We start from the raw sequence: 27963 nt of genomic DNA, 5'->3' as shown, positions 1-27963 counted from the left end.
CAGCTAACATGGTGAAGTAGTCATGACATAACAGCTAACATCTGGCAAAGATGGGCAACTGCACCTGCTACTGTAAGAGCTGTCCTTTGCTGTGTTCAGAACAAGAAGATGAGGAGACCGCCAAGACAAATAGGGCCTACAAATCACTCTATAATTACCAATGTCATACCCTGATGGATCTGAAGCTCAGCAGAGGGGATATTCTGGAGGTGATTGAGGAGACCCAGCATTGGTTGTATGTAAAGAAACACACAGTGAAAGACAAGAATGGAATTGTTAAGGAGGAGGGCTATGTACCTCGAAACTATGTCAAACCTGTAACTAGTTTGGAGGCAAATCTGTAAGTATTTGGACAGTGGTTAAAAATACAATTGAGTTGGTTATTTTTATCTGATGCCATAATTCAGGGTACAATGTATTCAATTCAGTTGAATACAGTAATTTGCACTGCTATGGGTGCTATCACAATCTGTTTTTTCTAAAAGTTTAAAGTAGAGTTTGTTGTCCATTGAATCACATTTTTCAAACCATTCGACAATATGGCTATGTAACCTATACTTTAGCATAAAGTTTGAGTCGTAAACGTTTGCTCCGAGCAAAATGGAGTAGGAGGAATGTACCTACCTGTCTGGTTTCTCAAGTTAGTTAGGTTTATCTCTTACCGGGAAAACTAATTTTAATTATCATTTCATTAATGATCAATTTAATTCTGTCTTAACTCATAAAAGTCGCAAGTTAGACAGCGTTATTTCTAGTGTACTTGAAATTAGGAATACCACTTTTGAACAAGCGTGCAGCTAAGTGTTTATTAAGTAATCAGATGTCTTCCACAAGTTAGATCAGTGAGCGTATATAGTGTCGTTTCTCTCGCGTTTCTGGTTTGCAATGCTGCGTGGCCGTTGGACAATGAAACGACCCAGCTGTTCTTGATTCCCGAAGATGACTCATTCAAGAAGTTGGCCCCGTTTGTCTTCTTTCCGGAAGATAATATAACGTGAGTCTTGGTGTCGGTCGGTTCTGCAGGCTTTCATTTTTTTTGTTTGTTTTTTCTTGTTTTTAGGCTTTTCTTGTTTTTCGATTGCCGCACGAGAAAACGTTTCAATCACCTCAAACAAAAACGGGATTGCTTGATCCCGAAAAATATTGGTCACAACCTTTTGGTTGTGATGCGCGAATACCGACGAACACGCACTTAAAGATAAGCTACCCAACAAAATGAGACTTGAGTCTGTTTTCAGATGCTTAGCGAGAGGCTTGTGGCCTGGTTTCTCGGGAGAAGAACTAAACTTCTTAGTTTCTTGTCACATAAGCTATATTTGTTCTTCCCATAGACTGTTTATACAGTTATACTCTACAAAACCTTTCCACTGAAAGTTAATCAAAACTCATTTCTAGCAGGTAAGGGACGGGACGCGCCTGTTCAGGGTTCATCCATATTAATATCCTTTTTTTTAACAATAGGGGGAAATTCCTTTATTAAAGCATTCTAACGAGCTTCACCACGAACAAAATAAAATAATCGTACATTTCTTGAACAGTTTCATACCTCATAGTCTTTGAATGAAGGTTACAAACAGTGAAGTATCATAAACACTTAAGTAAATCGATTAAACAGTCACTGTAATTTCTTTCCTACTTTAACTTGAAAGTTAAACTCTTTAACTAATATAGTTTTTCTAGTTGATTCATACAGGATTTCCAGTAAGCACAATTAGGAGAGGTTAACTATTTTGTAAACAATAAGCATGAAGTAAGCAACGTGTAACGAAGATAATTATGGTGAATAATGAAAAATAATAATGAACAAGTAATGAAGAGAATAAGAAAAGAAGACAATGGACAAATTACCAATCAAACATAACCAATATATAAAGTGTGTGTGTGTGTGTGTGTGTGTGTGTGATATAATAATGACCATTTGTCCATTGTTTTCTTTTCATATTCACTTCATTACTTGTTCATGTATATTGACATTTCTCCTCACCATGTGGCAATATGGAAAACGAAAAGATTTATTATACATATTGATAGCTCTTGCAAGTAGGTTCGTGTGGAAATGCCTTTTGTCCTTGGGGTGTGCACAGAAAATTTGGTTGTACTGGTAAGTTAAAGTTTAAAGGAATTTAGAGTCATAATTCAAGACATTTAACAAGCTGGTAAAATGTTCCTGCATTTCAATCTGTGGATTTGCTACATTTAGCATGTCCTGACAAACAGGAACAGAAAGTCAGAGGGTCAGGCAGGAGTGATAAGCCCTCAGCTAGTGCCGTTTTATGGTTGTTGTTGCTAGGCGTCTTGGGCCACAGGGGTCCTGGTTCCTGTCCTTGGGCAGGAGGTGAGACGATACTGCCTTACTAAACCACAAGGTATAATCTATCTTTGCTACACTAGTTAATGGGAAATAACAGCAATCATTGTATTTACAGATGGTATTTTGAAAACATCAAAACTCGCATTGAAGCCAAGAGATGTTTGCTGAGACCAGAAAATAGTGAAGGTGCATTTCTTGTGTGGAGAAGTTCAAAGAACCATCATTTCTACCTATCAGGTAAATGCTCCCCAATCCTAGTATCCTAACTTTTTACTGATGGACACCACCTTTAGTATAACTTGACAATCACATCTTTTTCTTTTTTTCAGTAAAGAATGAACCTCATGCAAGGCACTACAGAATTAAGGAGCAGGAAACTGACCAGCGATTTTATCTTGTTATTCAAAAAACATTCAAGACTCTGTCTGAATTAGTGCAATCCTACTCCAAACATCAGGATGGATTGTGTACACGCCTTAGTCATCCATGCGTCATGGTAAGTACTGTAGTGACTTTTGACAAAGTGCCATTTGTCACATTTAACAGAGCTAAAGACCACTGTTCTGTGCATACTGCATGAGTCTTAACTGTGATTGGTCTCCAGCTGGACGTACCAACCCTCCCCAGTCTGTCAGTCGATGCACAGTGGGAGGTGGACAGAAGCCTGCTGACCAAAGTGAAGAAACTTGGCAGTGGGGAATTTGCTGAGGTGTGGCAAGGGGTGTGGGACAAGAAGATAGATGTAGCCATTAAAGAGTTGCGAGGTAACAAAAAAATCACCTATGTGTTGTTAATTTCAGTTCAAAAATGAGAAGGGTAGGCTTTCATGTGCATATGATCATATACCTTTAAAATGTGAAGCACTTTATTCTCATAATATCCCTGACTTATCATTCACTTTTGACCTTTCCTGCAGCTGTCAGTCCAGAGATACATACAGAAATAAAGATCATGAAGGAACTTCACCATGAGCGTCTGCTGAAGCTGTATGCTGTGTGCACTATTAGTGAGCCCTTCTGCATTATCACCGAGCTCATGAAAAATGGCAGTTTGAAGAAGTACCTCATCAGTAAGTGCAGTGATCCTATCTCTAAAAGTAAGATAAAAGATATGTACATAAATAATCAGCATTGTCCTTGTCAATTTATTTCAGATCACAAAGAGAAGAAAGATATTGAGTATTCACTCATGATTGACTTTGCAGTGCAGGTATCAGGATTTAGTTGTATATATATTGATATATTGATTGATACTTCCAGTACAATATGTATAATTGACTCCATCAAACATTTTGAAAGTCGTGTGTTTTACTAGTCTGCCTTGTTTCTGTACTTCTTTACATTGACAGATTGCAGAAGGCATGGCATACTTGGAGAGCAAGAATATAGTTCACAGAGACCTGAGAGCAGATAACATCTTGCTCACTGACATGCAGTCCTGCAAGATAGCAGATTTTGGACTAGCTCAATTTACTTTTCAAATGGATCAGAATATTTCTTCTGGTAAGAACCATAGCTATTACTACATAAATCATTGTAACATCATAGATATAATGAAATAGTAATATTTCCTTGAACATCAGTCAAAGTTCCAGTAAAATGGATGGCACCAGAAATCTTTGATGGAAGGGAATACACAACTAAGTGCGATGTCTGGTCTTTTGGAGTACTCCTGACTGAAATCATCACATATGGAAATAATCCATATCCAGGTAAAGTCATACAGAACAGAGTGAACTACAATGGAAGATTTCACAGCATTGAATTTGTAATCCCTGCGCACTTTTTATGCATTCAGATCAAGACAAAACAGCCTGCATCCAGGCTATTCAGAGAGGAGAGAGGATGAAGCGACCACTAGACTGCCCTTTAGCACTCTATGACATCATGTTGCTGTGCTGGATTTTCAACCCTCAGGAGAGACCTTGCTTCACAGAGCTTCAGGACAGGTTAATGGCTCTGGTTCCTGAGCCTGTCTTAGAGCTTGAGTAGGGCTCAATGAAGAGATAAACAGAGATTCCAAATTTTCTGTCAGAAGCCAACTTCAATCAATTGACTGCATTTCTTTCATGATCAAAATCATTAACATAATAAATATATACTCAGACACAGTGTAGTAAACAATGTAGGAAAATTTGCAATGAAGTACACAATATATAACTACCTATATAACTATATATATTCATATCTGTTGACTCTCCAAAAACCAGAGCTAAAATAAGCCATTTCTATCAGATTTTAAGTACATTCTATCACATTCTAAGCATTCTGGCTGCAAAGCCACACTGACATAAGGGCTAGTATGGATGGAATCACGACTGGGTCCTATGTAACCTAGCTGCAGTCCTGGAGGCACACAGGTTGGAAGTCCAGCCCAGTGGAGGTCCTCACCAGAGAGGCTGAACCCACTTTGTTAAGCAAGGGGTGAGGCACATAATAGCAGTAAGAGTGAGTGTTCCCTCTTGTCATCTGGAAGCAAGTGGAACCTAAGAGACAACCTTGACCACCAGTTCCTGTGGAGATCACCACCACCTTTCTATGGCTGGATATCATCCTCTGGTCTATCCCTACCAAGATGGTATTGTGGCTAAGATGACAGTTCCATGGGAAGAAGGGATAGAGGCTGACTTTGAAAGGAAGAAGGGAAAATACACAGAATTGGCAGGTGAGTGCTCACACGCAGGGTGCAGGGCAGTCACTTTTTCAGTAGAGGCAGTGAGCAAGCCAACGGTAACAGTGGCAAGGGAAAACTCCCTAGAGCATGAGGAAGAAACCTTGAGAGGAACGGTCACCACAATAATAATTTTCCATTAGTGTTATTTTGCCACTGTGTTGTAAACCACTGTATGAATAAAAATATGTATAATGATATACTTTTTAAAATCATTATTATTAGTAGTAGTAGTTGTCACGATCAGTCCCTCCCATCTTCTGTTTTCCGTCTTTTTTTTTTTAGTTCCGTTCCATGGTTTCGTTTTCTCCTCCCCTTGTTTGATTTTCAACACCTGTCCCTCGTTTAGTTCCTGCATTTACACCCTGTCTTGAGCTCTGTGTTTTGGCTGTTCATTGAATGTTTATTTCGTATAGTTATGTTGCTTTGTACTCCGTGCCTTTGTGTTTATCCTAGCTTTCGTATTTCTTAGCCCCGAGTTTTCCCTAGCGTCTTTTGTTATAGCCTGCTTCCCGTTTGCCTTCATGTGTTTTTCTTTGCTAATCATGTATTCACGTACTCTCTGTGTTGGTAATATGACCCTGGACCGTTATAACGACTCTGATTCTGGATTTTCCCTGAATAATCTCGCCCTTCTCCGCGCATGCATCCGCCTCCTTACCGCTCAATGTTACAGTAGGTTGTATGATTTATGGGGTGTTATGTAACTCAGCTGTTTACTTCAGCCTCCCTACGTTTTACGGGTCTTTGGCCAGTTAAATAATACTTGTCCCATACTGAGAGTCAGATTAGCCTTAATCCTTTCTTCTACTTGCATTGCAAAAATATCAGGATTAGCATAATGTAAATAGTACTGTTTCCATGTCTGGACACAAACACACAAAATACTATTACATACTACCTACTACTGCATGTCCTGATGCATATGGAGACACCAATAAAGAATGTGGTATCCACTTTGGTTTAATCAAATTAAATTGAAAGAGTAACAGTATTCTACAAATATTGGACAAGTGCTTTAAGTACCATGCATTAAAAGAGGGCTCAAATTGAAAAACAGAATACAAGAAAACCAGCTGGCAGCATTAGAAAATCTCATGGTTACAGCAATTAGTAAAGAACACAGCATGAAATAACATAAATGTTTGTTGTTTTACTCATACTTAGAGGTTCATATTCCTTTAGCAGCAGTTACAAATTTCACTCTTAGGCTCTGCACCTTCAGTTACTCTAACAATAGAAAAAACTAAAAGATTGGGTAGTAGCACGTTATCTATCTATCTATCTATCTATCTATCTATCTATCTATCTATCTATCTATCTATCTAATTACAGAAATAACTTGAATTTTCTACAGATTGTACATGATTTAATGTTTGAGTTGGAAAGATCATGTAAATGATAGTAAATATTTTAACATATTTTGAACATCCTGGAATTAAAATGTCCATTATAATGGGGTCTGTGAAAGTATATATATATATATATATATATATATATATATATATATATATATAGTATAATGTCCTGTTGTGTACTGTTTGAAAGATGTCAATATCAACCAAATTTATTTCTAATTTTATGTGATTTAAAAGATTCGTGTTATGTAGTTATTTATTTGTTTATTTATTAAACTGTTTTAATAAAAAGAGTTAACCATAGTCATCTATACAGTGTAAATATACACATAATTTTACCAATGTCTTTGTTTACTGAACCTTATTGGAGAGCTATTCCTCCTATTATGTGAAAATTGCCTTTCAAAGACCTCACTCCATATTTCCTCTTTATTGCCACACTAATCAGTCTCTTTTACAGAGAATTATTTTTAGAAGACCATTTCTGCTGCATAATTGGAGATTTCCATAAAATCTACAAATATCCTTTAGCTTTGCTTGTACTGTCAGATACCTTGGAATACTCCACTGATCATGGTTGGGATTCAACTGTTTGATGGGATTCCTCTGCCACCTCACATTCTTCTGCTTTATTTTCTCCTCATTCACCTTTACTTTTTTCTTCTCCACTTCTCCTCTTACCATTTTACCTTCTTCAGTTGTTTCTCCCTTGTCCGCTGGCTCGCCTCCCTCTACAATTCCAGTTTTTTTGTCAAGTGGATCCTGGTCCTTTGTGGCCTCTTCTTCTCCTGGTCTACCTCATTGTGTTACTGTTTCTGTTTGTTTGGCTTCTCTCTCTGCCACTTCATCAGCATCTGAAGCAGCCTCTTTGTTCTTTGATCCTTTCCCCTGGTCATTTGTGCCATTATCCACCTCAGCCTTTCCCTCTTCAGGTTTCCCTCTCCCTGTTTTAATTTCCACCTCCTCCCTTCCCTCCCCTCCTGCTTGCCCTGTGGAGTACTCCTCTCCATTCCCCTTCCCATCACCAAGGTGTTTTTCTTCTACTGCTTTTCCTTCATCATCATTTACCCCTACATCTGCACTCCAATTCTCAGAAGCCACAACTGCTTCCTCTTCTAAGTTTTCTTTGGTCTGAACAGCAGCAGCTTTCTCCTCCTTCTTGGCTTTACCCAAGTCATCTGACTGCCTTCTCATATCATGCTGTACTTCTGCCTCCTCATCAACCACTTCTAAATTCTTCTCTTGGACTTGGAAGCACATTACAGCCTTTTTTGGATATTTTTGCATTGAATCTGTAGGCCAACTAACAGAAAGGACTTTCTTGTTTTGCAGAATTTTTCTAAGATCAAAATCCATCATGACTGGAGCTATGCTTTGAGCTTCAGTTTGTTGGACCCCTCTAGATGCAGTCTTCTTTCTCATACATGTGTCACATGGACAGTACTCATCCTCGTTGCGCTGGTCCCTGAACTCAGTACCAGAGACAGAATTTATCTCCTCATTTCTTGACAAGGAAGGATTGATCGATTTGTTCCTCAGCACTTTAAGCCGTCTTCGCCGTTCGTCAGTCTCAGTAGTAAAGTCCCTATACAGACTACTTATTGGTGGTTTTGTTGTCCTGCCTGCTCGACTATGAATTTTCGGAAGCTCTCGATTTATACTAGACCGTATTCTTTTATGAACCTCTTCTTTTAGGTCCCCAATTATTGTATCTAGCATCCCACTGGCATTTAAATCCCACTTTACTTTGAACTCTTCCACTGCATTTTCATAGTGAGACATGAATTGCTTTTCTAGTTTCTTTAACAAGCGCAAAACCCAAACTAAGTCTGGATCTTGTGAAACTCTTTTTGTTAAAGCACCTCTCCGAATGAATGGGAATGTTCCTGAATTAGTATCTCCTGGTTGAGCTGTTCCTTTATCAACTGCTGTATTCAGGGTATTCCTGTAATTTCTGCAGCACTTCTTACAGAATGTTGTAGCCATTTCATTTCTTTCTTTCTGACTTTCTCTTTGAATCACCTCCTCTCCATGAAGGCCCTTATTGTCTTGCTGTTCCCCATCCATTTTTTCCTCTTCTGGACTGCTCTGCATTCTCCTAGCAATGTCTGGAGTTACAGGTTGTGAAGAGGCATATAAACCATCTGTGTTTCCTGGTCTAGTAGAGTCATGTACAACCTCCTTACCAACCGTGTTTTCATGAATCACCAGTGAAGGCTCCTGTTCAGCAATGGGTGTTATTCGACTTTGGACTGTATCTGATTTCTGAACCCCACTAAATACACCAACTCTTCCAGACCCTAAAAAGCCACTGCTTTCATCTATCCCTGATGAAGACCTTGGGTTATATTCATCATCTACTAAGCTATTATCTTTTATTCTACACTTGTCTTGCTCACTTTCAGAGGGTCCAAAAATCCATAGTGACTGGAAAATACTTAATATTTCATTATATTTGTCATCTTTGTAATTTTTTGAGTCAATTAACTGATGATTAATAAGGCAGTCTAGTAGTTCTTTGGCCGATGTGCTTAATTTTTTGCCATATGTGGGTGAAATTTCAGGCAGACTATTGCATCGGTCCAGTTTTGGACTTATCAGAACCTTCATGACCTGTACTGAGGATTGACAGCATTTAGGTAAAGTCGCTCTCTTGGTTAATTTTTCAGGAGCACTGGAATTAGTGTTGACTGCAACCATTTGAGATGTCTCATTACATGGCAGTGTTTCATCACGCATGACACTGATGTCCTGCTTGACAGTGACTTTCCGTGAAGGCCACCCTATTTCTTGAAATTCTTTCATTTTCATTACATTTTCAGATATTCCTCCTATTTCTTTTTGCAAACTCTTCTCTGCATTAACAGGTGCTGCTTTATTGTGCTGCACATTAAATTCAACCCCCATTTCAAACATAGGGTGATCAACTGGTATTTTTCTAAGCCAGTCATTTACAACCTCTACAGGAGATGCATTAGGTAAATCAGATGGCATCAGTTCTAAACCCTGATCCTTATTCTTGTTCTGTGATGAGAGGCTTTTTTCCCTCTTTTTATATGTGCTGCTCTTTTTGTATTTATGAACGTTCCTCACCTTTTCAAAGGTGCATTTTTTGCATGATCTATTTGATGCTCTGTTGTCTGGTATTGAATTGCAAGACTTCTCCCCTAACAGATCTGTTGCAGATGGAGTGTGAGATAAAACACTGTCACTTGAGGAACCAAGAGGTGTTGTTGGCATCATATTTCTGTTTGCTACTTTACTATTTTGTGATACATCAGTCATGGTCACTGCATTTGTCCTGGATGTTTGTCCTCCTTTCTTGTAAACTCTTTTGTCTCCTTTGGAGATTGCAAGAGACTGGAAACTGCGGCTGTCAATGTTACAAGCAGATTTTCTCTTGGATACATTTATTTCCAGGTAGGAACAGTTCTTGATTTTTTTAGCACATTGATCCTTAGACCTAGCCATGCTTGTGGCTGTAGCTTTTCCAGAGGCAGTTTTATTTTTATTACATTTTGAGAACCTTTCCAATATGGCTGAAGCTATATCTGTTTCACCCTTATCACCATTTTGGCTGCCAACAACCGCTTGAGTAGCATCTTTGCTGCCTTTTACAAATGAATTGTTTTCACTTGGCTTTGAGGCTCTGCAGGATGAGCTACTGCATGAAACATCCGACGAACCTGACCGACCAGACAGCATAGTATGTCTGCTATCATATAACTGGCAGCCTGCTGTGTTTTCTGCCTTTGATTTTGTTGATAGGACACTTCTGTTTTTAGCTGCTGAAGTAAGTGAAAAAGCATGTTTAGGATTCTTGCAGTGGTCTTGCAAAAAAGACTTTTTTAATTTCTCTGAGAGGGCACAGCTCATAGAGCTGGATGTTTTGGCCTTCTCTGAACTGCTGGGGGAATGATCTGATACAGCAGATTTAGGTATCAGTATCTCTGATAGACACTTTACCTCCTCTAAATTTTGTGACATGCTGCTAATGGACTCTTCACTTAGGTTTTCACATTTGCATACCTCATCAAGGCCAAGAGAGATAGATGCTGTGGATGTTAGTCTTAAGAGTTCACCTAACTTATCATGTAGGCATTGAGTTGGAGATTTTGCAGATTTGTACTCTAAGGGATCATTTTCCATTGTCTGGACACATCCATCACAGTTCTTAGACAGAGTGTCAGGAATGTTGTTGTTCAGTTTGTGAGATCTGTAAGATCTCTCAGGACAGGGTGTTTTGAGTACTCTTCCTTTAGACTCACATTCAGAAACTTGGGCAGCAACATTTTCTGTTTCACTTAATTCTCCTTGTGTTACATTGTGCTGTGTCCTGTTCTTCGACAATGTGTTTGATGTTCTGGATATTTTGGAGCTATCCAATAATACACTAGCTACTCCTTCCCGTTTGGTTACCACAGGCACTTTATTGTACGTCTTGTCTGGTGCCGTAGGTGATGGTTTGATAGCTTTCTGAGATTTGGCAGATTTGGAGGAGAAATTTGATTTGGTTGACATGGCACCATCCATTCTCAGCTCTTGAAAGATATTTGCACTTTGTGTATTATTAGCTGCAAAAACAGGTCTATGTGTTCTTTTTAATTCAACATCTTGAGATGTAATCATCTTAGTTGAAGTTTTGCTTAAATCTACTAAGTTATTACATTCTGTCTTTATTGTCCATTCAGTATTTGAATGGTGTGACTTGCATAATGATCTGGACCTAGCTGATCCATTTGATTTGTCTGACAACAAACTGACTGCTCTCTCATTTTGGATAACTTCATCAGGTTTTTGAATTACTTGTCTTGATGTTGATACTCCATCTGGTAAAATACACTTTGTGCTTGACTTTGCAGATGCGTTTGATGTCACTGACCTAGCACGTTTAGGTTTTTCTTCAACATTTGTCATGTCATCATTTTCAGAACACATGGATTCTGCCTCAGATGATCTGCCACTTGCGATCTGATTTGAGTTGTTGCATTGTTTTGACAAAACAGACAGTACACTTTCACCGTGACCCTGTATGCCTGGTGGCTTTGCAACATTATTTTGTGCACCATTCTCAGGTATATCTAAAACAAGAGAAGCTCTTTGTGGTACACAATGTGTATGGTTTACAAATGCTCCAGATCTGTGTGACTTAGGTGACCTGCCACCAAGTAACATAACCTCAACATCTTTAGTTTTCTGAGCCTGTGTGTGCTGAGCATGTTCAGGTAGTCTTGATTCAGCAGCATTTGCATTTTTACATCCACTGCAACATGGATATACAGTGGACTTTGTAGATTGTCCTGAGAAAACACCTGTGTTTGCTGACAGGGTACTCATGAATCTATTGTCACACTCTGTTTCCTCTGATTGTACCTCCTCAGCACCACATACATCTAATACTGCTGCCCTAGGGTAGTTTGTGCTAGTTCTAGGTTCATTACATACATTGTTGCCCCTACACATTACAACCTGAGCACTTTCTCGAAAACTAATGTGCATTCCAGATATCATTAACCTTGGCGATGTCGCTCCACAGTGACAAGACTGAGATTGTGAGGACACTTTGGAAACTGTACATCTGGCACTCTCTGTACTATAAGTGCCTGCACAATCCTTCCACTGGTGTGGCATTTCTCGTAATGGATGCACATTTCTGTACTTTTTGTGATTTGAGGTATGAACAGAGCAGCTTGAGGCATTGCTGGGTGGCCGGGGGGATAAACATACGTTTTCTGAAGCCTGACTGATTTTGTAGTGTACACACTGTCCAAGGTTCTCATTCTGAAGCCATTCACAGGTTCTCGATTCACTTGGTGTAAGGTTATCATCACACCTACCCTCTTTGAGTGACTCAAATACTTTGGATGAATTGCTGACTGCAGAATTGGGGTAATATTTTGTTACGTTTGTGAATTCAAAACTATCAGGATCATAGAATGAGTCATGAAAATCTGCAGTATTTGGTTCTCTGTCAGCATCACAGCGACATTTATATCCAACATCACTCTTATATGTGTCCTCAGTAGTTCTTTGACTTTTTAATTTTGTAGCAGCAGTTGATACCTCACTCCGGCTACAAGAGCGACTTACTGAACAATACTGAACACACCTTTCCCTTTCATCAACAGTCTGTTGAAAGCATGATGCATTATGTACAACATGCTGAATATACTCTTCGCTGGACCTGGAGAGTGTGTGTACACTATTCACCAATGCTTTTTTGTGCTTGATTTTGCAGGCTGAGCCACTACAGCTAGATGACTTCCCTCCTCCATTGTCCATGGGGCTTTTCCAAATATCATACTCCTGGCAGTGGTTGTTGCAGTTTTGACAGCAAGATTCATCTAGGTGCTTTTGATGGCGCTTTGGAATGAATTCCTCCTCACCATCATCAACCTCACATGCTGAGCTCGACTCTAGATCAGAGTATTCAAGTTTGTCTTGAAGATTATGAGGATCTCCCTCCTTCACAGGGCTAGTTTTATTCAGTGGTGCTGCTGATTTCTTGATTTTGGTGGACCAATGAAGGGTTTCGTCATTGACTAGCCGGAAGCGAACTTTCATTTCCACAGACAGGCTACCATCTTTGTTAACAAGTATTCCTTTTTCAGTATCATCATTCAGTATGCCTTCCTTTGTGTAGGGGCAAGTGCTGACACAAGCAGATTGCCCTGGGATTGCACATAATCCACTTTGGTAAGATTTTCCAGAGGAGAGTGAGAACCTTGTGGATTTATTACTAGAATCTGATCTTGGATGAATGATGCTTTTCTTGGTCTCAAGCCCAAAATTCACTGCAAATAGAGTATGATAAATCATAATAAGATAATAATATGTTTTTAACACACTCTGTACATGTCCATTTTCTTCTACCTGACATATTTTAAACAGCTACTTCTGATCTATATATTTGCTTATTCCACCATCAAGAAATTACTGAAACTAAAATATATTAAAATGTAAATCATAACTTATTTATAAACTATTTGTAATCACGATTGAAAGAGAAATCTGGGGTATTTGACTGGTATTTGTATTATTGTTAAAAACAATGTTTCCTCCAACATTCTCTTCAGGAATTCAGTGTAACATCATCACAATGAACCAAACAGTCAGGCTGTACCATTTCTCTTGCTCTTCTGGCCCTCACTACAGTCACTGAAGCGAGACTGTGTGCTCATCCCAGGCATTTTGTCCTTGGCAGGCATCTCCAGGGTCTCAGGCAGCAGAAAATTGAAGGACTCCTTGCCCACACACACCAGCACGCTGGGGCACCGCATCAGACTTTGAATACTGTCAATCTGTTGGGGCCAATTTATACAGTCAGAGAACAAGCTTTACAGTAATTTGACACAAATCTATTCAATTAATACACATTTTAAGCAATGAATCTGCTGTGTGCAATCTATTCTTTCTTTATACTTCTACATTCAGTGTGGTAAATGTAGGTGAATCCAACTATTGATATTTTCTAGTAATATCTTTAATGTTTAATCTGAGGGTGCATGAGGGGATAAAAACAAGGTCATTTGTTCATTTGTTTTCACAGGAAATGTGTTTGCATAGCTGATAAACATAACTTTAAAACAGTTTTTAAAAAGTCACAGTTGTGGTGTCAACCTGCATGAATAAAAATGCTGCTGATATTTAAATTAACTTCCGCTGAGTAATAAAACCTATCACAATATTGCAACCCACTTAACATATATATGACTGCTAGATCTTATTCTTACAAAAGATCACCAAAGTTATTGCTGTCTCTTTATTTGATAACACTGCTTTTATTAGTAACAATAAAATTATGTTCAAACAAGTTTACATAATGTTAATTCAGATTTGTCTGAAAGTGAAATGACCTTCCGTCCATCCAGCGTGTACAGCTTTCTGACTTGGCACTGCATGACCTTGGAAACATCGTCCATGAACATGCGGAGGCTTTGGGCCATCCTCCTGCTTAAGGTGATTGACCTTCTCATTGCAGGGTCCGTGTTCCTCACCAGTATGATCCTCTTTGGGTGCCAGTGGTACTGCAGTCCAGAATGTGCCACAGGGGGCTCCTCAGGTCGGGTGGGCTTCTTCCAGCTGTTGTGTGTATCGCTCTTGAGCCATATGGTGGGCCGTCTCCCAGCTGCCTCCACATTCACTGGCTTAACATAGCGGCGGTCAGAACAAATGTAACAGCCTCCATCCTTGAGCTGCTCCAAGCGTCGGATGGCATGGGTGCCTCTAGGTGTGGTGATGGTCCGCACACCAAATGGCAATGGTACCTTCTGTGAGAGGTCATCCAGCAAGGCATCGAAGCATTTAAAGTTGCGGGTGTGGATGGCCATCCTGACGCCATTAAACTGGGCATCCCCACTCCTGAAGAAGGTGATCCTCTTGACCGGACAGGAGGTGGTCACACCGGAGATGATTGATGCCGGGCATTGAGGGTCATTCCTAAAAAGTGAGCTTGTGCTGGAGGAGCCTGCTTCCTGCATGTTTCTCAGAACAGACTGTAAGGGAAGGAGATTTGGGCAATATCATTAACACCTCGTTGAGATTTTCTCTGCTGCATCTATCCATGCTGTAACCATATCCATTAATATGTAAGCCTGCAGGAGGGGAATATGTTTGAAATCTGAACTGCAGCAAAATGGAAATAAGTAGGTCAATGTTACATAAGGTTTTCGTGAACAAAAGGTCTACCATCTAAGGATCAAGCAGTAACTCTTTTTACTGTCATGGGTTGGGCAGCACCTGGCTAAAGGGACACGCCCCCTCACCCATACACACATCCCGCAGCAGTTCTCACTCCCTTCCCCACTTCCAGTCACCAGTTTACTGACTACAATGACATACACCTACTTGTTTCTCTGTTTAATCAACCACACCTCTTCAGTGCTTCACATTGCACCTGACAAGTCTTCCCAAAGCTGCAAGATTAATTTCTTCTTATTGTTTATAATTTGTCCTTCTTTTGTGTATTTTCTTTTAGCATTAATAAAGACCACATTGCACTTTGCTCCTCTTTATGATGTCACATATACAAACTGATGTAAATCCTATTTGCTTATTAGCATTTAATTGCCAACTTAACATTAGTTCAAGTTCAAGTTTGATTTGTCACATACAAGGTCATACACAGTACAACTTGCAGTGAAATGGTTGAAAGTGCTCTGTCCAAACTGAGAAAAAAGAAAACAGGGGTGCATGGAGAAATATATATTCTATTCTATATATGTACAAGAATAGAAGTTCAATTCCATTACATTTGGATTCTATAGCACTTTTAACAATATTGTCTCAAAGCATCTTTACAGGTGCCAGATCGAGACCTCTAATGACCTAGCCAAAAGCTAGAAAATACCTTAAGCTATGATGATTTACTTATTTGGGTTTTATTTCAAATTTTCAACGGCGACAGGTAAGGACCAATCAAACTGGCAAATAATCATATCTAGAAGAAATAAGGAAAAAACATGACCTGGTGAATTTACAAGGTGTTTATAATAAATATTTTATTAATAATAATATTTATATTATCGTGCTGTTGCATAATACATTACTCATTAAATTAACCAACTCAAATCAGTTAGTAAATTGATATTTTGTTTTAGGAAATATGCATCACCATCATCTCTATCCACCTCCTCGTTTAAGGAGAGAACTCCCTTCGCTAGGGCACATAGCCCCGGAAATCTTGCACTCGTACCAAAGCCTCGTAGAGGCAGGAAGGAGGCGATACCAGTGCCCACTCCAGAGACAGGCGAGGGACAGCAAAGGTTGCCGCCTCCCAAATTGGCGAGGGGCGATTCCCCGCAGGCGGGTTGGACTGCAGCCAAGCCAACAAATGGGGAACAGCCCAGGGCTCTCACCGGCTTCCCTGGACTCGCTAACTTGTTAAATAATGTTGTATCCGTCCCAGTCACTGTGTCTGTCCCTGTCACATTGTTTGTACCAGTCATTTTGTCCCCTTTGGTGTCTGTGCCTGTTTCTGTTGTCGTCTTGGTGCCTGTCCTTCCCCCTTCTGTCTTGCTCGCACTGGACCATGTTGGATCATTCGGTCCTTCTTCCTCGCCATATGGTGTTGGTCTCAGCTAAGCTGAGATAAGCTGGCATCCCGGGAGTCGCGCCGTTGGGGAGGGGCTCTGTCACGGTACGGCCCCTCCCCCCGAACGCCTCTGTGTGTGTGTGTGTGTGTGTGTGTGTGTATGTGTGCATGTGTTCGTTAAAGTGACCACACCCTCCTTGTGTCTCACACCTGCTCCTTATTGTGTCATTAGCATACATGTATTTAAGTCTATCGTTTACGCGTTTGTGTTGAGTGTTTGACCATGATGGTCTGCGTGCTACGTTTTTGTTGTGATATGTACAAATAAATATGTGATTGTTTAACATTACTCCTTCCAGCATCCTGCTTAGCCTCCTAACATCACACACACAAGTACAGTTCATAAAAACCCTGTCACAACATTAAATCAAAAACATCATCTACTGATATAGTGAAAAATTGCATGAAATTCTATTTGAACCTAAACAACATGAGCTTTATACTTTGTAATTTCATTAGAATTAAACCTATACAGGATAGCATCAATGAAATTAGTTGATTAATATTTAGAGTTTAAATTAAAAAACAAAAAGAAAGAAAGAAAGATTTAACTTTACAGGATGTGTTTGTAAATAATATTTAAGTATATATTGTAAGTATTATACTGCAATTGCTTGTACATGTAGGATTGTATAGCTTTTCACAATGTGTATGGGATGTACTACTATTAATCCTACCCTGCCAAGACTGGGTCTTATTATAGCAAAGTCTGAACATCCTCAGCACTCTTAAATAAAGTAATCCTCTGTTATCTTAGTGAAACGCTTTGCTTTCAAAAGGGATGCAGGTTACTGTTCTTTTAAATAAACTTCTGTTCATCATATGAACACTATTCATTATGATTATGTATCAACACTGTCAATAGCTACTGAATCAGTTTGTCATGGTTTTTAGTAATAAACTGAATAACCTGTATACATCATTTTGGTTTTTTTTGTCATAATTCACAAAACATAAATAAATGAAAAATTCAGATGAAAAGGGATAAGGATTGGTATTTGTGAAAGCTTCTAATGAGGTATTTATAAGTACATATACACTTACCCAAACACAAACATAAACCTTAATCTATGAAAAAAATGAACAAACATCCCCACTTACATAAGTTTCACAGGTAAAGCAAATTATTTATAAACTTAATCTGTTACAAAAGACTGCTCTCTTCCATTTTCTCTGCTGTTAGAAATTCAGTTGGTACTTGTGAGATTACTGGGATCAGTGTGCTACGAAGCTCTGTCCGACACACAAAAGCCTTTTTAAAGACCAGAAGCCGTTTGCTGAACAGCAACATGAATAGCAAAACAAGTTCTCAAGGGATATAACATCATAGAATACACTAAAATGAGCAGAGCAGGGCTAACTTCATTTCTTGGACTTAAAGACTACCAGTGACACAAATGATACCAATAATGCCAAGGTTCAGTGCTGTTCTATATGGACAGAAACTTTAAAGTCATACCCCACTTCATTGTCATTACACATGTGTGTACAACAATTTTTTCCCCCAGGTTACAATGATACCTGACACATTCAGCAATAATAGACAATAGAGGGGGATTACAACCAATAGAGCAAATAATGGTAATACTGAGAGAACCATTAAATGGTACATATGCAGTATTTAATAATGATACCTTCAACAGTGAAAATAGATGGAAGACAAATTACTTTCAGATAAAACAACATTTAGAATTCTAAGCAACATCACACCACATAATGAGACACCACCTACACAGTATGCTTTAGCAGTCTGACAACAACCTGATCAAGAAGTGTAAATCCTAATTAGATTACAGGATTTTAGAACAGCCCTATTGAGTTTGACATTGAAAGGCTTTACTTCAGTGTGACACTATCCACCAGGCTTGTGCCTGCTCCAGTGCACAAATGTTTCAAGATCAGTTTATTCCTGCACATTCCCAGTGCCCAATGTGAAAACTGTGTTTCTAATTATGACTTATTACTCTCTACATCTCCTCACTTGATAAGGCCCAGAGACGTTTTGGTCATCATCCAAATGATGGATGCAAATGCTCTCCATAGCCATATTGCTCCTCTCTATCTAATCTCCACAATGCATTGCACAGATATGAAGCTTACTCTGTGGCCAATGATTCATTGTTCTGTGTGCTGTTCTTAAAAAAAAAAAAAAAAAAACATTCAAACTTTTGGCACTGCCTATGTGGTCCAGCAGGCCAGCTTAGCAGACTGAGAAACTCTGAAAATATCTTTCACATGAGCAGGTAAGGAGGAGCTCTGGGATGGTGTCACCTCCTACGTGGAGTGTCTCTCAGCACCCCCAGAGACCCGGGGGGGGGGCCATGGTTGCATTGTGCACCACACACTCTGTCACTATTCCTTTCATCATGCTAATTACCAATCCTTATCCCTTTTCTGCCATACAGACAGCAGGGGTGACTCTATGAAAGATGATTGTACTGTTTGACCATCTGAGCAAAAATATATTAACTTCTAGGTTCCCCAGAGCAAGGCTTGTTGTGGTTGTTTATTTCAAAAGCTCCTAAACGATGTATTTATTTACTTGAAAGTAATTTGAAGGGGTGGAAGTGTTCCGTTATTTTTAGGCCTCTGTAGCACGCCGGTGTTATCTGTCGTAAAACATAATCTAAAGCGATTTAACCGGTCAAGGAACTGTACATATGTCACATATAAGGCTTTACACGTGAAACTGCAACTAGTATATTAAATATCAATCATGTCTACATTCATTTATCTATCCATTTATCCACGACTAGGTAGCCGTTGGGTGCGTGTCCCCCTAGTAACGATTATTTCCCTAACAACAGCATGGTTCGTTCTCAAAGAAATGGGCTCTTTACAATGAACATGTTGCAGGAGATATTAGGGGCTTGAGGTAATTACATACAGTACGTTCTTAACTGGTGTTTCCCCCATATTAGTTTTCTGCAGTTCGTTTTACAAATAATAATTTATCCTCGTTTGCTTACAGCATACAAGGGAGGTGAGTTAGCTGGCTAGCAAACCTAGCTAGATAGTACGGTTAGCCCATTCAACAAGGAAAGGGCTAGGAAGGATTTGTAGAGCAAGACATCCGTTTTAGCTGATGTTTATCCGCTATAAACATGCTTGTCTCGATAAACCAATCTTGCGCAACACCAGTTTGATCATATGGCTAGTCTTTTGTTAGATAAGCCTATATTGATTGTTCGCGTAAATTATACTTAACACTACTTGCTACAGCCTTGTTGCAACTAATGCAACGACCCTGCAACAGGTTTCACACCATGTACTCTTTAGGCATTCACATCACATCATGTCATGTCCTACTGGAAACCGGGAAATCGTAGTAGGGATTCATCGTATTGTACAAATATTCTTACCTCTTTACACTGGTGCCGTTCAGCTGAACCTAGTAAACATGTCAACAGAAAATAGCCATCGGTTCCAGTTCATCGCTCTTCTAAGCAGGTATTCAACAGTGGGCTAGTTCCAAGAGCGTAGGCAGTGATATGAGTAAACTAAATCCGATAAGGTAGCCTATAATATGCACAGAACTCTTAAAGCGAACATATAAGCTGCGTTCCATTATTTTATTTTTGCGTTACATGTCATCATACGTTATTTGATTATAGAAAGACAATGGAATTTTGCGATTGAACAGTTGTTTTCAATGGAATGAAACTAACTGATGGGGCCGACAAAAGACTATTTGCACCAAGAGTTCGTCTATGAGAACGTAATGTATTCAGTGCAGCGTGGGTTTCCCTGGTCTGCAGTGGCACAAATAGCAAGTATGACTAAAGAGCTCCTCCATGATCTTAAAGGTAAGACACTGCGATTTAATACATTTACATTGATGACATTTAGCTGATAATACTTCCCAAATAGATTCACCAAATACTACATTTTAAACAGGAAAGTTAATCAAACTGTCAGTCTTTCAGCTTTCAATTCCACATGAAAGACATACCAATCCAATTCCTTTTTCAGCATGGAACAGAAATAAATGTAATTTAATAAGGCATGGTGTTAGTTTCTTTACAATTTGTTAGCCCTACAGTGTTTTTAGTGGAAAATGCAGAATATTGCAGTTACTTGTGTCTTTTGGGATCTGTGTATCTGTGCTAGGGCTGGAGAAATCTGAAGTCATTTCCCTGATCCAGAGACACTTGGTGCAGTGCCAGCTGCCACTCCCTCATGCTCAGCAGAAAGCCCTCCATGACTTCATCATGGAGACCTGTGTCTGTCACCATCGCCTTTACCAGGCTTTTTTAAATGGAGAGATAAACCTCAAACACACCCATTCCCACCTAGAGATCTGTGCTCCACCATGCCCGCTACCACTGTGTGAGGGAACCGATGTGGCCACAATGGAGAAGCAGCAGGTTTTAAGAGAACTGAAGGCAGCAGACGCTGAGAAAATGTCAGAAATCCACCGACTCAAAGAGCAGGCCAAGGAACAACTGACTGCTGAGCTACAAGCCAGTCTTGGAAAAAAAGTTCACTGTAAGACAGACTAAGCAAACAGGTAAATAAGCATGTACCTCTTCATGACTGTAAAGTACTACTGTAAAGGTGTGTAGGGAGAGACACATTGTGTTCAATGGTCAGCCAATAACATGCTATTCAGTGTAAGGTTAAATGCTGGTGAAAAATAGAATAGGACTGTGTTTTCTCAACTTAGGCTAGGCTAGGCAAGCCAAGTGTACCCACCAGGCATTTTTTTTGCTCTCAGTATCTCTGCACCAGGTATTCATTGTACTTGTTTGCTTCATCCACATGTATTGGGAGCTGGGCAAAATGCACACACTCTTTTGGGGACAAATGACTGGGCTGAGAAACACTGATCTCAGACATTAAAAATTCTTCTTTGTATAAGCCTGTATTAGTTATTTGTGATGCTTTAATTCGCAATGGAGCACTTCCTTCTTATTATCCATAAAAGCTAGGCTAAATCATATATTTATCATATAAATATTAAACTGTTACATTTGTTTATTAGTCTTAATGATGGCATGCTTTAAGTAGTTGGTAATAAATTGAATTATTTAGAATTCAGTATTGCCTTTCATCTACAATTCATCTGCCCAGGGGACTGGAATATTTATTTTAGAATGACTGCGAGATCAAATATTTTGCACTTCATCAAGGATGAGAAAGTGTTCTGTATCCTCTTCCTGACCTTTTCTGGGACTCTTCCCTTTAGGCAATGGAAAACATAGTACATGCCTTCTTGCAGGCACAAGGAGATGCAGTAAAGGATATTCTGATGCAGGAAATCAAAGCTATACAGGAGCTGCTGGACCTAAAATTGAGGCAAAGTTCACTTCTGGGACCAGTACACTCTTCAAATGTATTGTGGTTCTTTAAGAAGCTGTCTACATCGAATTCCTCAAAACCAAATTAGAAATGAGGTCAGCAAGGAGCATCGCAATATTTAGAGAACATTTTTGAAAATCATTGAATTTTGAATCCCACTTTCGCACTTGCTCAGCTACACTTGGATATTAAGCTTTCACTTAGCAATTGCTAAGTGAAAGCACTACATATATGAATAGGACCTGCTTGAAAAGCCCATATTAGACAAAGTATTAAAGCACTGAGGCACGAGTCTAAGAATCATTCCAGGATGTTGTAGTTACATAATATATAAGGCAAAATCTTTAATGACTAACAGAAATAAACAGAAAAGACATCATTCTGTTTTAGAAAAATATACTGTAAATCACATCTATAGACAAGGAGTGGTCCTTATCTAAAGTGTTTACCTGGGACAGAGTTGTGCAAAACTGTAAGCAAGTGCATTTGATAAAGCTAAAAGACATATAGTCTTTCAATAATGCATACATATGTTGTAATAAATAGCAAACAGGTAATAGCAAAATGTCACAAGTGTGCGTTAATAACAACTCCACAAAAACAATGCTTTTGTAAAACATTAACCTGAAAAAATATACCAAAATAACTGTACAAAGATGACACAAAAATATCAAGTAACTATAAAATGTCAAGTATTTAAGGATACCTTTTGTGGAAAGGGTGTGGTAAATATTAGGTCTACACTAACAAACCCATGCATATGACCTTATCTTTGTTAATTGAGAAAATGGAACATAAAACAAATAAAATAACACAAATCAATAACATCTTTCCTTTTCGACCTCAGCATTCAGACCAGGAATGGGTACCATTTAAAGGTTTCATATTTCAGTTTCTCAAGATTTATAAACTAAGGATTTCTTTACCACAGCCAGGAATTGTGCACGCTAATCTTGGCCGTAGAGCTGGCGTATTTTAAGAGTTATTTCTTTTCACACACACACCAACACATCAGTTTTTCAACTCATCAGGTAATAAACAAGCCCTTTGTGAGGTGTCAGCCAGGACAGGTCTAAATAGGTCTAAAAAGCTGTGGTGCAGCAGAATTCCTTCATAGAATACCTAAGAAACATTGGAATACACAGTCTCACAATCACTTGGGAATGACTGCAGGCTTATGTTGTTTATTGAGGTGGAATATCACTGGGGCACTCCTTCGCTGCACATCTCAGTACCACACAATATCCCAAAAGTCTAAAATGTACAGGTGTATGATTTTTTGCATTTTTGGCCTCAGGAACATCCTTCTTCTGTGTCTAGCAGTAATCTGTTAACATAGAGTCTCCACTTTTCTTGGTTCTGCTTTTCCATACTACACGTAATCATATTCAAGTATTTTAAAAAAACAAAACACGCAAACAAAAACCTATGGGTGATATTGAAATTCTGAAAACATTTGGATAGGGGGGATTGCATGCGACAAATCCAGTGTAATTATTGGCGTTTTCACATGGGCTGTTTCAGAGTTTCAAGGGGTCTTGGGCTGGTGATTTTCTTCTTTCTGATGTGAATGCATCAAGCAAACCCTGACTGCTCTATAAAGAAGGTGGATCTCCCAAGGTGGCATCAATAGGTTTCGTTTGTGGTTTGTATTTTGTTCCACTTGTTTTATGCATTGTCAAAACAAAGCAGTTCCAGTCTATTTTGTGTTATTTACGCTGAACCTCAAGGCTTAACAATGTTAAGATTGTAGCGACAGTCTTAACAGGTAAAACAAGTTCATGAAAAATGGCTGCATGCAGGACTTTGTGTGCATGTGGGGTTCTGTAACATGCTTGTCTCCTCAGTTTTCTTTGAACGGTCTTGTTATTTTTTCTGCTTTTTTCTCACCAACTAGCACTTGCATGAAAAATGGCCAACTTGAATACACTGTCCATAAATCAGTGTTACAAAGATGGGGCCTGAGTTTTAAAGGACCCTGAAACTACTGTGCTGGAATTCAGTACCCATCCCTACAGGCTTCACAAAACAGTATGATGAGCAGCTAACAGCTGTATGCTTTTCCTATGGTTGGATCTACCTGGTGCACTTTAGAGACAGGCTACTTTCCATAATGTCCAGTATACCTGAGAATACATATATTTTTAACCAATATGCAACTATGAAAAGGCTAGGTAAAAGCGTTCAGTTAGCATTTGCTGCTCTTGAGTCCAAGCTAATGAAGTTTAGCATTGCCTGGACAAGTTCTGGCAAGTTATATTCATGCTTCCAACCCCAGTCTTTCCTTGCATTGTTGTCTTCAAATTTCTTAGGCCAACTGTCAGCTAAGCAGAAGAAAATCAAAATTAGAATTAATCAGAATTAATTTACATAATCAAATGTGTTTTTTGTGATGAGTTTGTTACCTCATCTCTGTCCTATCTCTGGCATTAAATAAGCATGAGGACTGTCATCTGGCACCCTTAGGCTCTTACCGATGGCCTGTCTGACTGGGTCGATGTCATAAGTAATCTGCAGGTCAGGCATGTGTTTCTGCACCTCGCAGGCCAGCTCCTCGGGACTGAAGCTCATGGCATTGATGTTGTAGGTACGCATGGTTAGCATCTCAGCAGGGATGTCCATCACCTCCAGGGTGGCTCGCAGACAGTCATCAATGAACATCATGGGCAGGCGCGTGTCAGGTTTCAGGTTACACACAAACTTCCCAGTTTTCACGGCATCGTGAAACATCTGGACAGCATAGTCTGAGGAGAGCGAGTGATCACAGTGAAGGCAGGTCCGTAGCACACTAAAAAAATGCTAAAAAGCCCACAGCTGTACAGAGAGCAATAATCAAAACTGGAAAGGTAACCTGTGGTTCCTCCTCCAGGCTGTGAGTCTGCTGAAATGATGCCTGGATACCTGAGACAACGGAAGTCAAGGCCATATCTGTGGTGGTAATACTGCCAAAAAGAAAATAAAAATTTGCTAGGATTTGAACATGCACCTGGAGGTGCATATCAGTTTCAATCAGCATTTTGGACAACTTGCCTCAAAGCCTAAATGCTAGCCTTGAAATATTTAGTATAACTATGAAATATTTAGAATCCCAAAATAAAATGGTGGGTGAATAAGGGTGTACCTCTCCCATCAGCTCAGCATGAACCTTGGACACCCCGTAAATGGTTCGTGGGCGCTGAATGCACAGGTCCGGGGTGGAGTCACGCGGAGATGTGGGGCCAAAGGCACCAATGGTGCTGGGGATGAAGAGCCGGACACCATGTTCTGCCGCAACGTCCAAGACATTGTGCAGTCCTTACAAAGAGGAAGCCCAAGTAGAAGAGAAATAAGCCAATCTGTGTTCTCCTGACTTCTGCACTGAATTTTGTCATTGTCGCTTACCGGTGATGTTGACATCACGAGCAAGAGTCACGTTTGCTTCGCCAACTGCACTCAGGAGGGCGCTGTAGTGCACTATCCACGTTATACGATTGTTCACAACAATCTCACGTAAATTCTTGTAGTCCAGTACATCAGAATACATAAAGGGACCTAGAAATCCAGAATTACAGAATTAATTACATAATAACACCTGGATCCCTGTGTGGCAGTGTCAGTAGGGAATTAAAATATTATAAATAAAAACAAAAAAACTGTAAACTTACCACTGTGGTAAACATGATTTGGGGGCTTTCTGATATCAGAAAGAATTACATTGTTCTTTCCAAATCGCTTCCTGCAAAAAGAAAAAATCTTCAATGACACTATACTGTCATAGCAATACAAGCTGAAAAAAAGGGTTATTTGATAACTTTATCATAAAAAATATCGCGTATGTACAAATTTCACTTCTACTACTACACTTCTGCTACTACACTTCTGCTACATTAATGAAACTCATACACAACCTACAAAAATTGACTAAAAAGCATTTCAGCTTCTCAAAAATCTCACAAGAATGTGGCTGTGGTTTCTGAAAATCAGACCTACCGAAGGAGCTTGGCTAGGCCTACACCCAGCTGTCCCAGTCCCCCTAAAACAAACAGATAAACCATCATCAGTGACATCAGACAGCTGTTGCCAAGAAAACTAATTTCACTTTGGTTCTGAGAATGCATTCATTGAGGTAATTCAACCTGTAGTATACATGTTTATCACAAGACATTAGAAAGATGCTCTATATGGATATCTGCACACAACTGACTGTGATATGACGGTTTTCAAATTACAACACATAAATGAATTAACAAAAGCAGACATAACAATAATGGTTTCGCACCAGTGATGAGAACCTTGGGATGGTCAGCCTCAGAGAAGGACACTGAGTGAAAGCTGGCATCAGACATGACCTGACGTGGTGAGATACTTATGCTCCGTGCAGACGCAGAGAAAGGTTCACAGCCACACCCTGTAGTCAGGAGGACCTGTCCTGTGGCCTTAGTCACAGCTCTGACAAAGGGCATTTCCTGCAATATCAACACAGGGATGTGAAAAGTAACTTAGTAAAATGCCATTGTGTTAATATGGTACAAAGATTAGAGTCTGCTCCTTCTTAGTGATGACAAGCCAGAGACAAATTTGCAAATGTGTTGGTTCAGGATCTATGGTGTGTACTGTACTGTCACCTTGCGGTCTTAACATTATCATCTAAAAATAGCCAGGTTGACGAAAGCTTCTCACGAAAGGGCAAATGAACCTAGTTAGGCAACTCGTTGGGAGGAAGTGTGGGATTCTCACATTTGTGGCATTAAATTGAAGAGCGCGTTAACTTGGCTAGCTAAATGATTCATTGAAAACATGGTGCTTGTTGGTTTTATTGCTAGTTAGGGAGACAATTTAGGTCACTTAGCCAACGCTAGCTAGCTACCGATGTCCTTGGCAGTCGTCTAAATTACCTTAGCAGTAAATCTGATTAAAAGCCCTTGTAGTTCAGCTATAGCTTTTTAATACTAATAGGATATAAAGAATGTTTCTGAGGCGCCTCTAACCACGAGGTTAGCCCAAGATTATGGCCAGTATGTTGAATTCCTTGGTCAACATATCCAGACAACCTAGCTAACCTATCTGGTTCACCTGCAAGCTATCCTAACTTAGCTAATTAGCTAGCTAGGATAGCCAGTTCGAAGCAGAATGAAGTCCAGAACTGCAATCAAGACATAAGCCAGGAGACGGCTGTCCCGATAGCCAGCTGTCAAAGCTGTCATTGTCAATGGCAGGACACATCCCCTTTTTGCTGACTGATAAAGCTAACGTTCGTAAATTAGTCAAGGTAGGTTAATTACCTACCTTCAACACTCTAAAATACTAAGAGCATTGCTCTTTTCGCATGCAAATTCCCCACGAAGCATGCAACATTGCTAGCACGCACCGTTGTTTTTTTTTCCAGAGATGTTCTTCGGGTTCAAGGATAAGGTATCCAGAAATGTTTCAAATTAGAAGATACCTACGATATTGAGATCTGAAGATATTGAGACTAATCCAACGCTCCATCAGTAGCTATTGCATCAGATTCAGTCCTGACTCTTGTAGCATGGTCTGAGAAGCAGCCGGTGTGCGCTCCTATTGGACGACAGGCGCGTCTCTCCAACGCCTGGAGAAAACCTCCATTCATTGTCTTTATGTTTTGAAAAGCGACGTGCGCGTCGCTGTCACGGTATGCACAGCGTAGACAACAAATATGCTATTATTTAGTGAACACGTATGGAAAAATAACAGTTTTTTGTTTTCAGTTGTTTTCTTCCGATATAATTTAAATGCAGACACATAATACAGGCTAGTGCTGAATTGTGTGATTTAGTTATCTCAGTGAGTCAGTGATAAAAACAAAAATGTAAAACTATTATTTCCATGTGGTAAAGATTGCTTAGTTTTTCTCTTTATTTTTTCATTTGATCTCCACTGGCAGCTGTACTGTACTTGAATTTTTCATTTGGGTGTGTTCATTACAGACAAAGTGCCATCAGACTCACTTAGGATTAAACGATTAAATCTCCCGAATTGACCCTCTCAGTAAATATAAACTACAAAAGGTATTACTACACCCAAGTTTTGAGACTGACACAAATGTTGGTTTTCACAAAGTTTACTGCCTCAGTTTTTTGTCAGATGTTTATATGGTATAGTGAAATACAATTATAACCATTTCATAAGTGTTTTATTGATAAAAACATCCAGTTTAAGCAAAGATTTAATATTTACAGTGTTGACCCTTCTTTTTTAAGATGGCAACCCATTCTTGTCTGATCAGTGCT

General features: G+C 39.4%; 4 protein-coding genes across 14 annotated transcripts; 2 read left to right on the top strand and 2 right to left on the bottom strand.

Annotated features, from left to right (window-relative positions):
• The first annotated feature begins 40 nt into the window (after positions 1-40).
• On the top strand, positions 41-12708 carry si:ch73-340m8.2 (tyrosine-protein kinase Src42A). The gene is made up of 10 exons (XM_027002463.3): positions 41-340; positions 2427-2548; positions 2641-2807; positions 2916-3075; positions 3228-3380; positions 3465-3520; positions 3660-3813; positions 3894-4022; positions 4109-4975; positions 12578-12708. The coding sequence occupies exons 1-9, from the start codon at positions 51-53 to the stop codon at positions 4300-4302; spliced, it is 1425 nt and encodes a 474-aa protein (XP_026858264.1). The 5' UTR covers positions 41-50; the 3' UTR covers positions 4303-4975; positions 12578-12708.
• Positions 5664-19928, bottom strand: rp1l1a (rp1 like 1a). Of its 8 annotated transcripts, none has more exons than XM_027002399.3 (4): positions 19795-19928; positions 14196-14834; positions 13463-13640; positions 5664-13133 (listed from the first exon to the last, which is right to left on the bottom strand). In XM_027002399.3, the coding sequence occupies exons 2-4, from the start codon at positions 14817-14819 to the stop codon at positions 7138-7140; spliced, it is 6798 nt and encodes a 2265-aa protein (XP_026858200.2). In that variant the 5' UTR covers positions 14820-14834; positions 19795-19928; the 3' UTR covers positions 5664-7137. The 8 variants fall into 8 exon arrangements, with proteins under 8 accessions (XP_026858200.2, XP_081577899.1, XP_081577895.1 ...); XM_081721773.1 differs by lacking the exon at positions 19795-19928 and adding an exon at positions 15953-16778 and having other exon boundaries at positions 14337-14834; XM_081721769.1 differs by lacking the exon at positions 19795-19928 and adding an exon at positions 15187-16731.
• On the top strand, positions 19224-21746 carry c10h8orf74 (chromosome 10 C8orf74 homolog). 2 transcript variants are annotated; one of them, XM_027002471.3, is made up of 3 exons: positions 19224-19307; positions 20047-20238; positions 20543-21349. In XM_027002471.3, the coding sequence occupies exons 2-3, from the start codon at positions 20103-20105 to the stop codon at positions 20932-20934; spliced, it is 528 nt and encodes a 175-aa protein (XP_026858272.2). In that variant the 5' UTR covers positions 19224-19307; positions 20047-20102; the 3' UTR covers positions 20935-21349. The 2 variants fall into 2 exon arrangements, with proteins under 2 accessions (XP_026858272.2, XP_035388979.1); XM_035533086.2 differs by lacking the exon at positions 19224-19307 and adding an exon at positions 21621-21746 and having other exon boundaries at positions 20023-20238; positions 20543-20942.
• A 306-nt stretch (positions 21747-22052) lies between these two features.
• On the bottom strand, positions 22053-27237 carry LOC113572694 (L-threonine 3-dehydrogenase, mitochondrial-like). 3 transcript variants are annotated; one of them, XM_027002470.2, is made up of 9 exons: positions 27160-27237; positions 25992-26178; positions 25703-25745; positions 25378-25448; positions 25115-25264; positions 24855-25027; positions 24585-24675; positions 24208-24477; positions 22053-24057 (listed from the first exon to the last, which is right to left on the bottom strand). In XM_027002470.2, exons 2-9 carry the CDS (start codon positions 26173-26175, stop codon positions 23918-23920), a joined length of 1122 nt encoding a protein of 373 aa, XP_026858271.2. In that variant the 5' UTR covers positions 26176-26178; positions 27160-27237; the 3' UTR covers positions 22053-23917. The 3 variants fall into 3 exon arrangements, with proteins under 3 accessions (XP_026858271.2, XP_035388978.1, XP_081577902.1); XM_035533085.2 differs by having other exon boundaries at positions 27081-27227; XM_081721776.1 differs by having other exon boundaries at positions 26999-27223.
• Positions 27238-27963: the final 726 nt, after the last annotated feature.

The sequence above is a fragment of the Electrophorus electricus genome, chromosome 10, assembly GCF_041902795.1.
Source record: "Electrophorus electricus isolate QZ-2024a chromosome 10, ASM4190279v1, whole genome shotgun sequence".
NCBI classification, from domain to species: domain Eukaryota; kingdom Metazoa; phylum Chordata; class Actinopteri; order Gymnotiformes; family Gymnotidae; genus Electrophorus; species Electrophorus electricus.
This window is presented reverse-complemented; position numbering and strand designations above follow the sequence as displayed.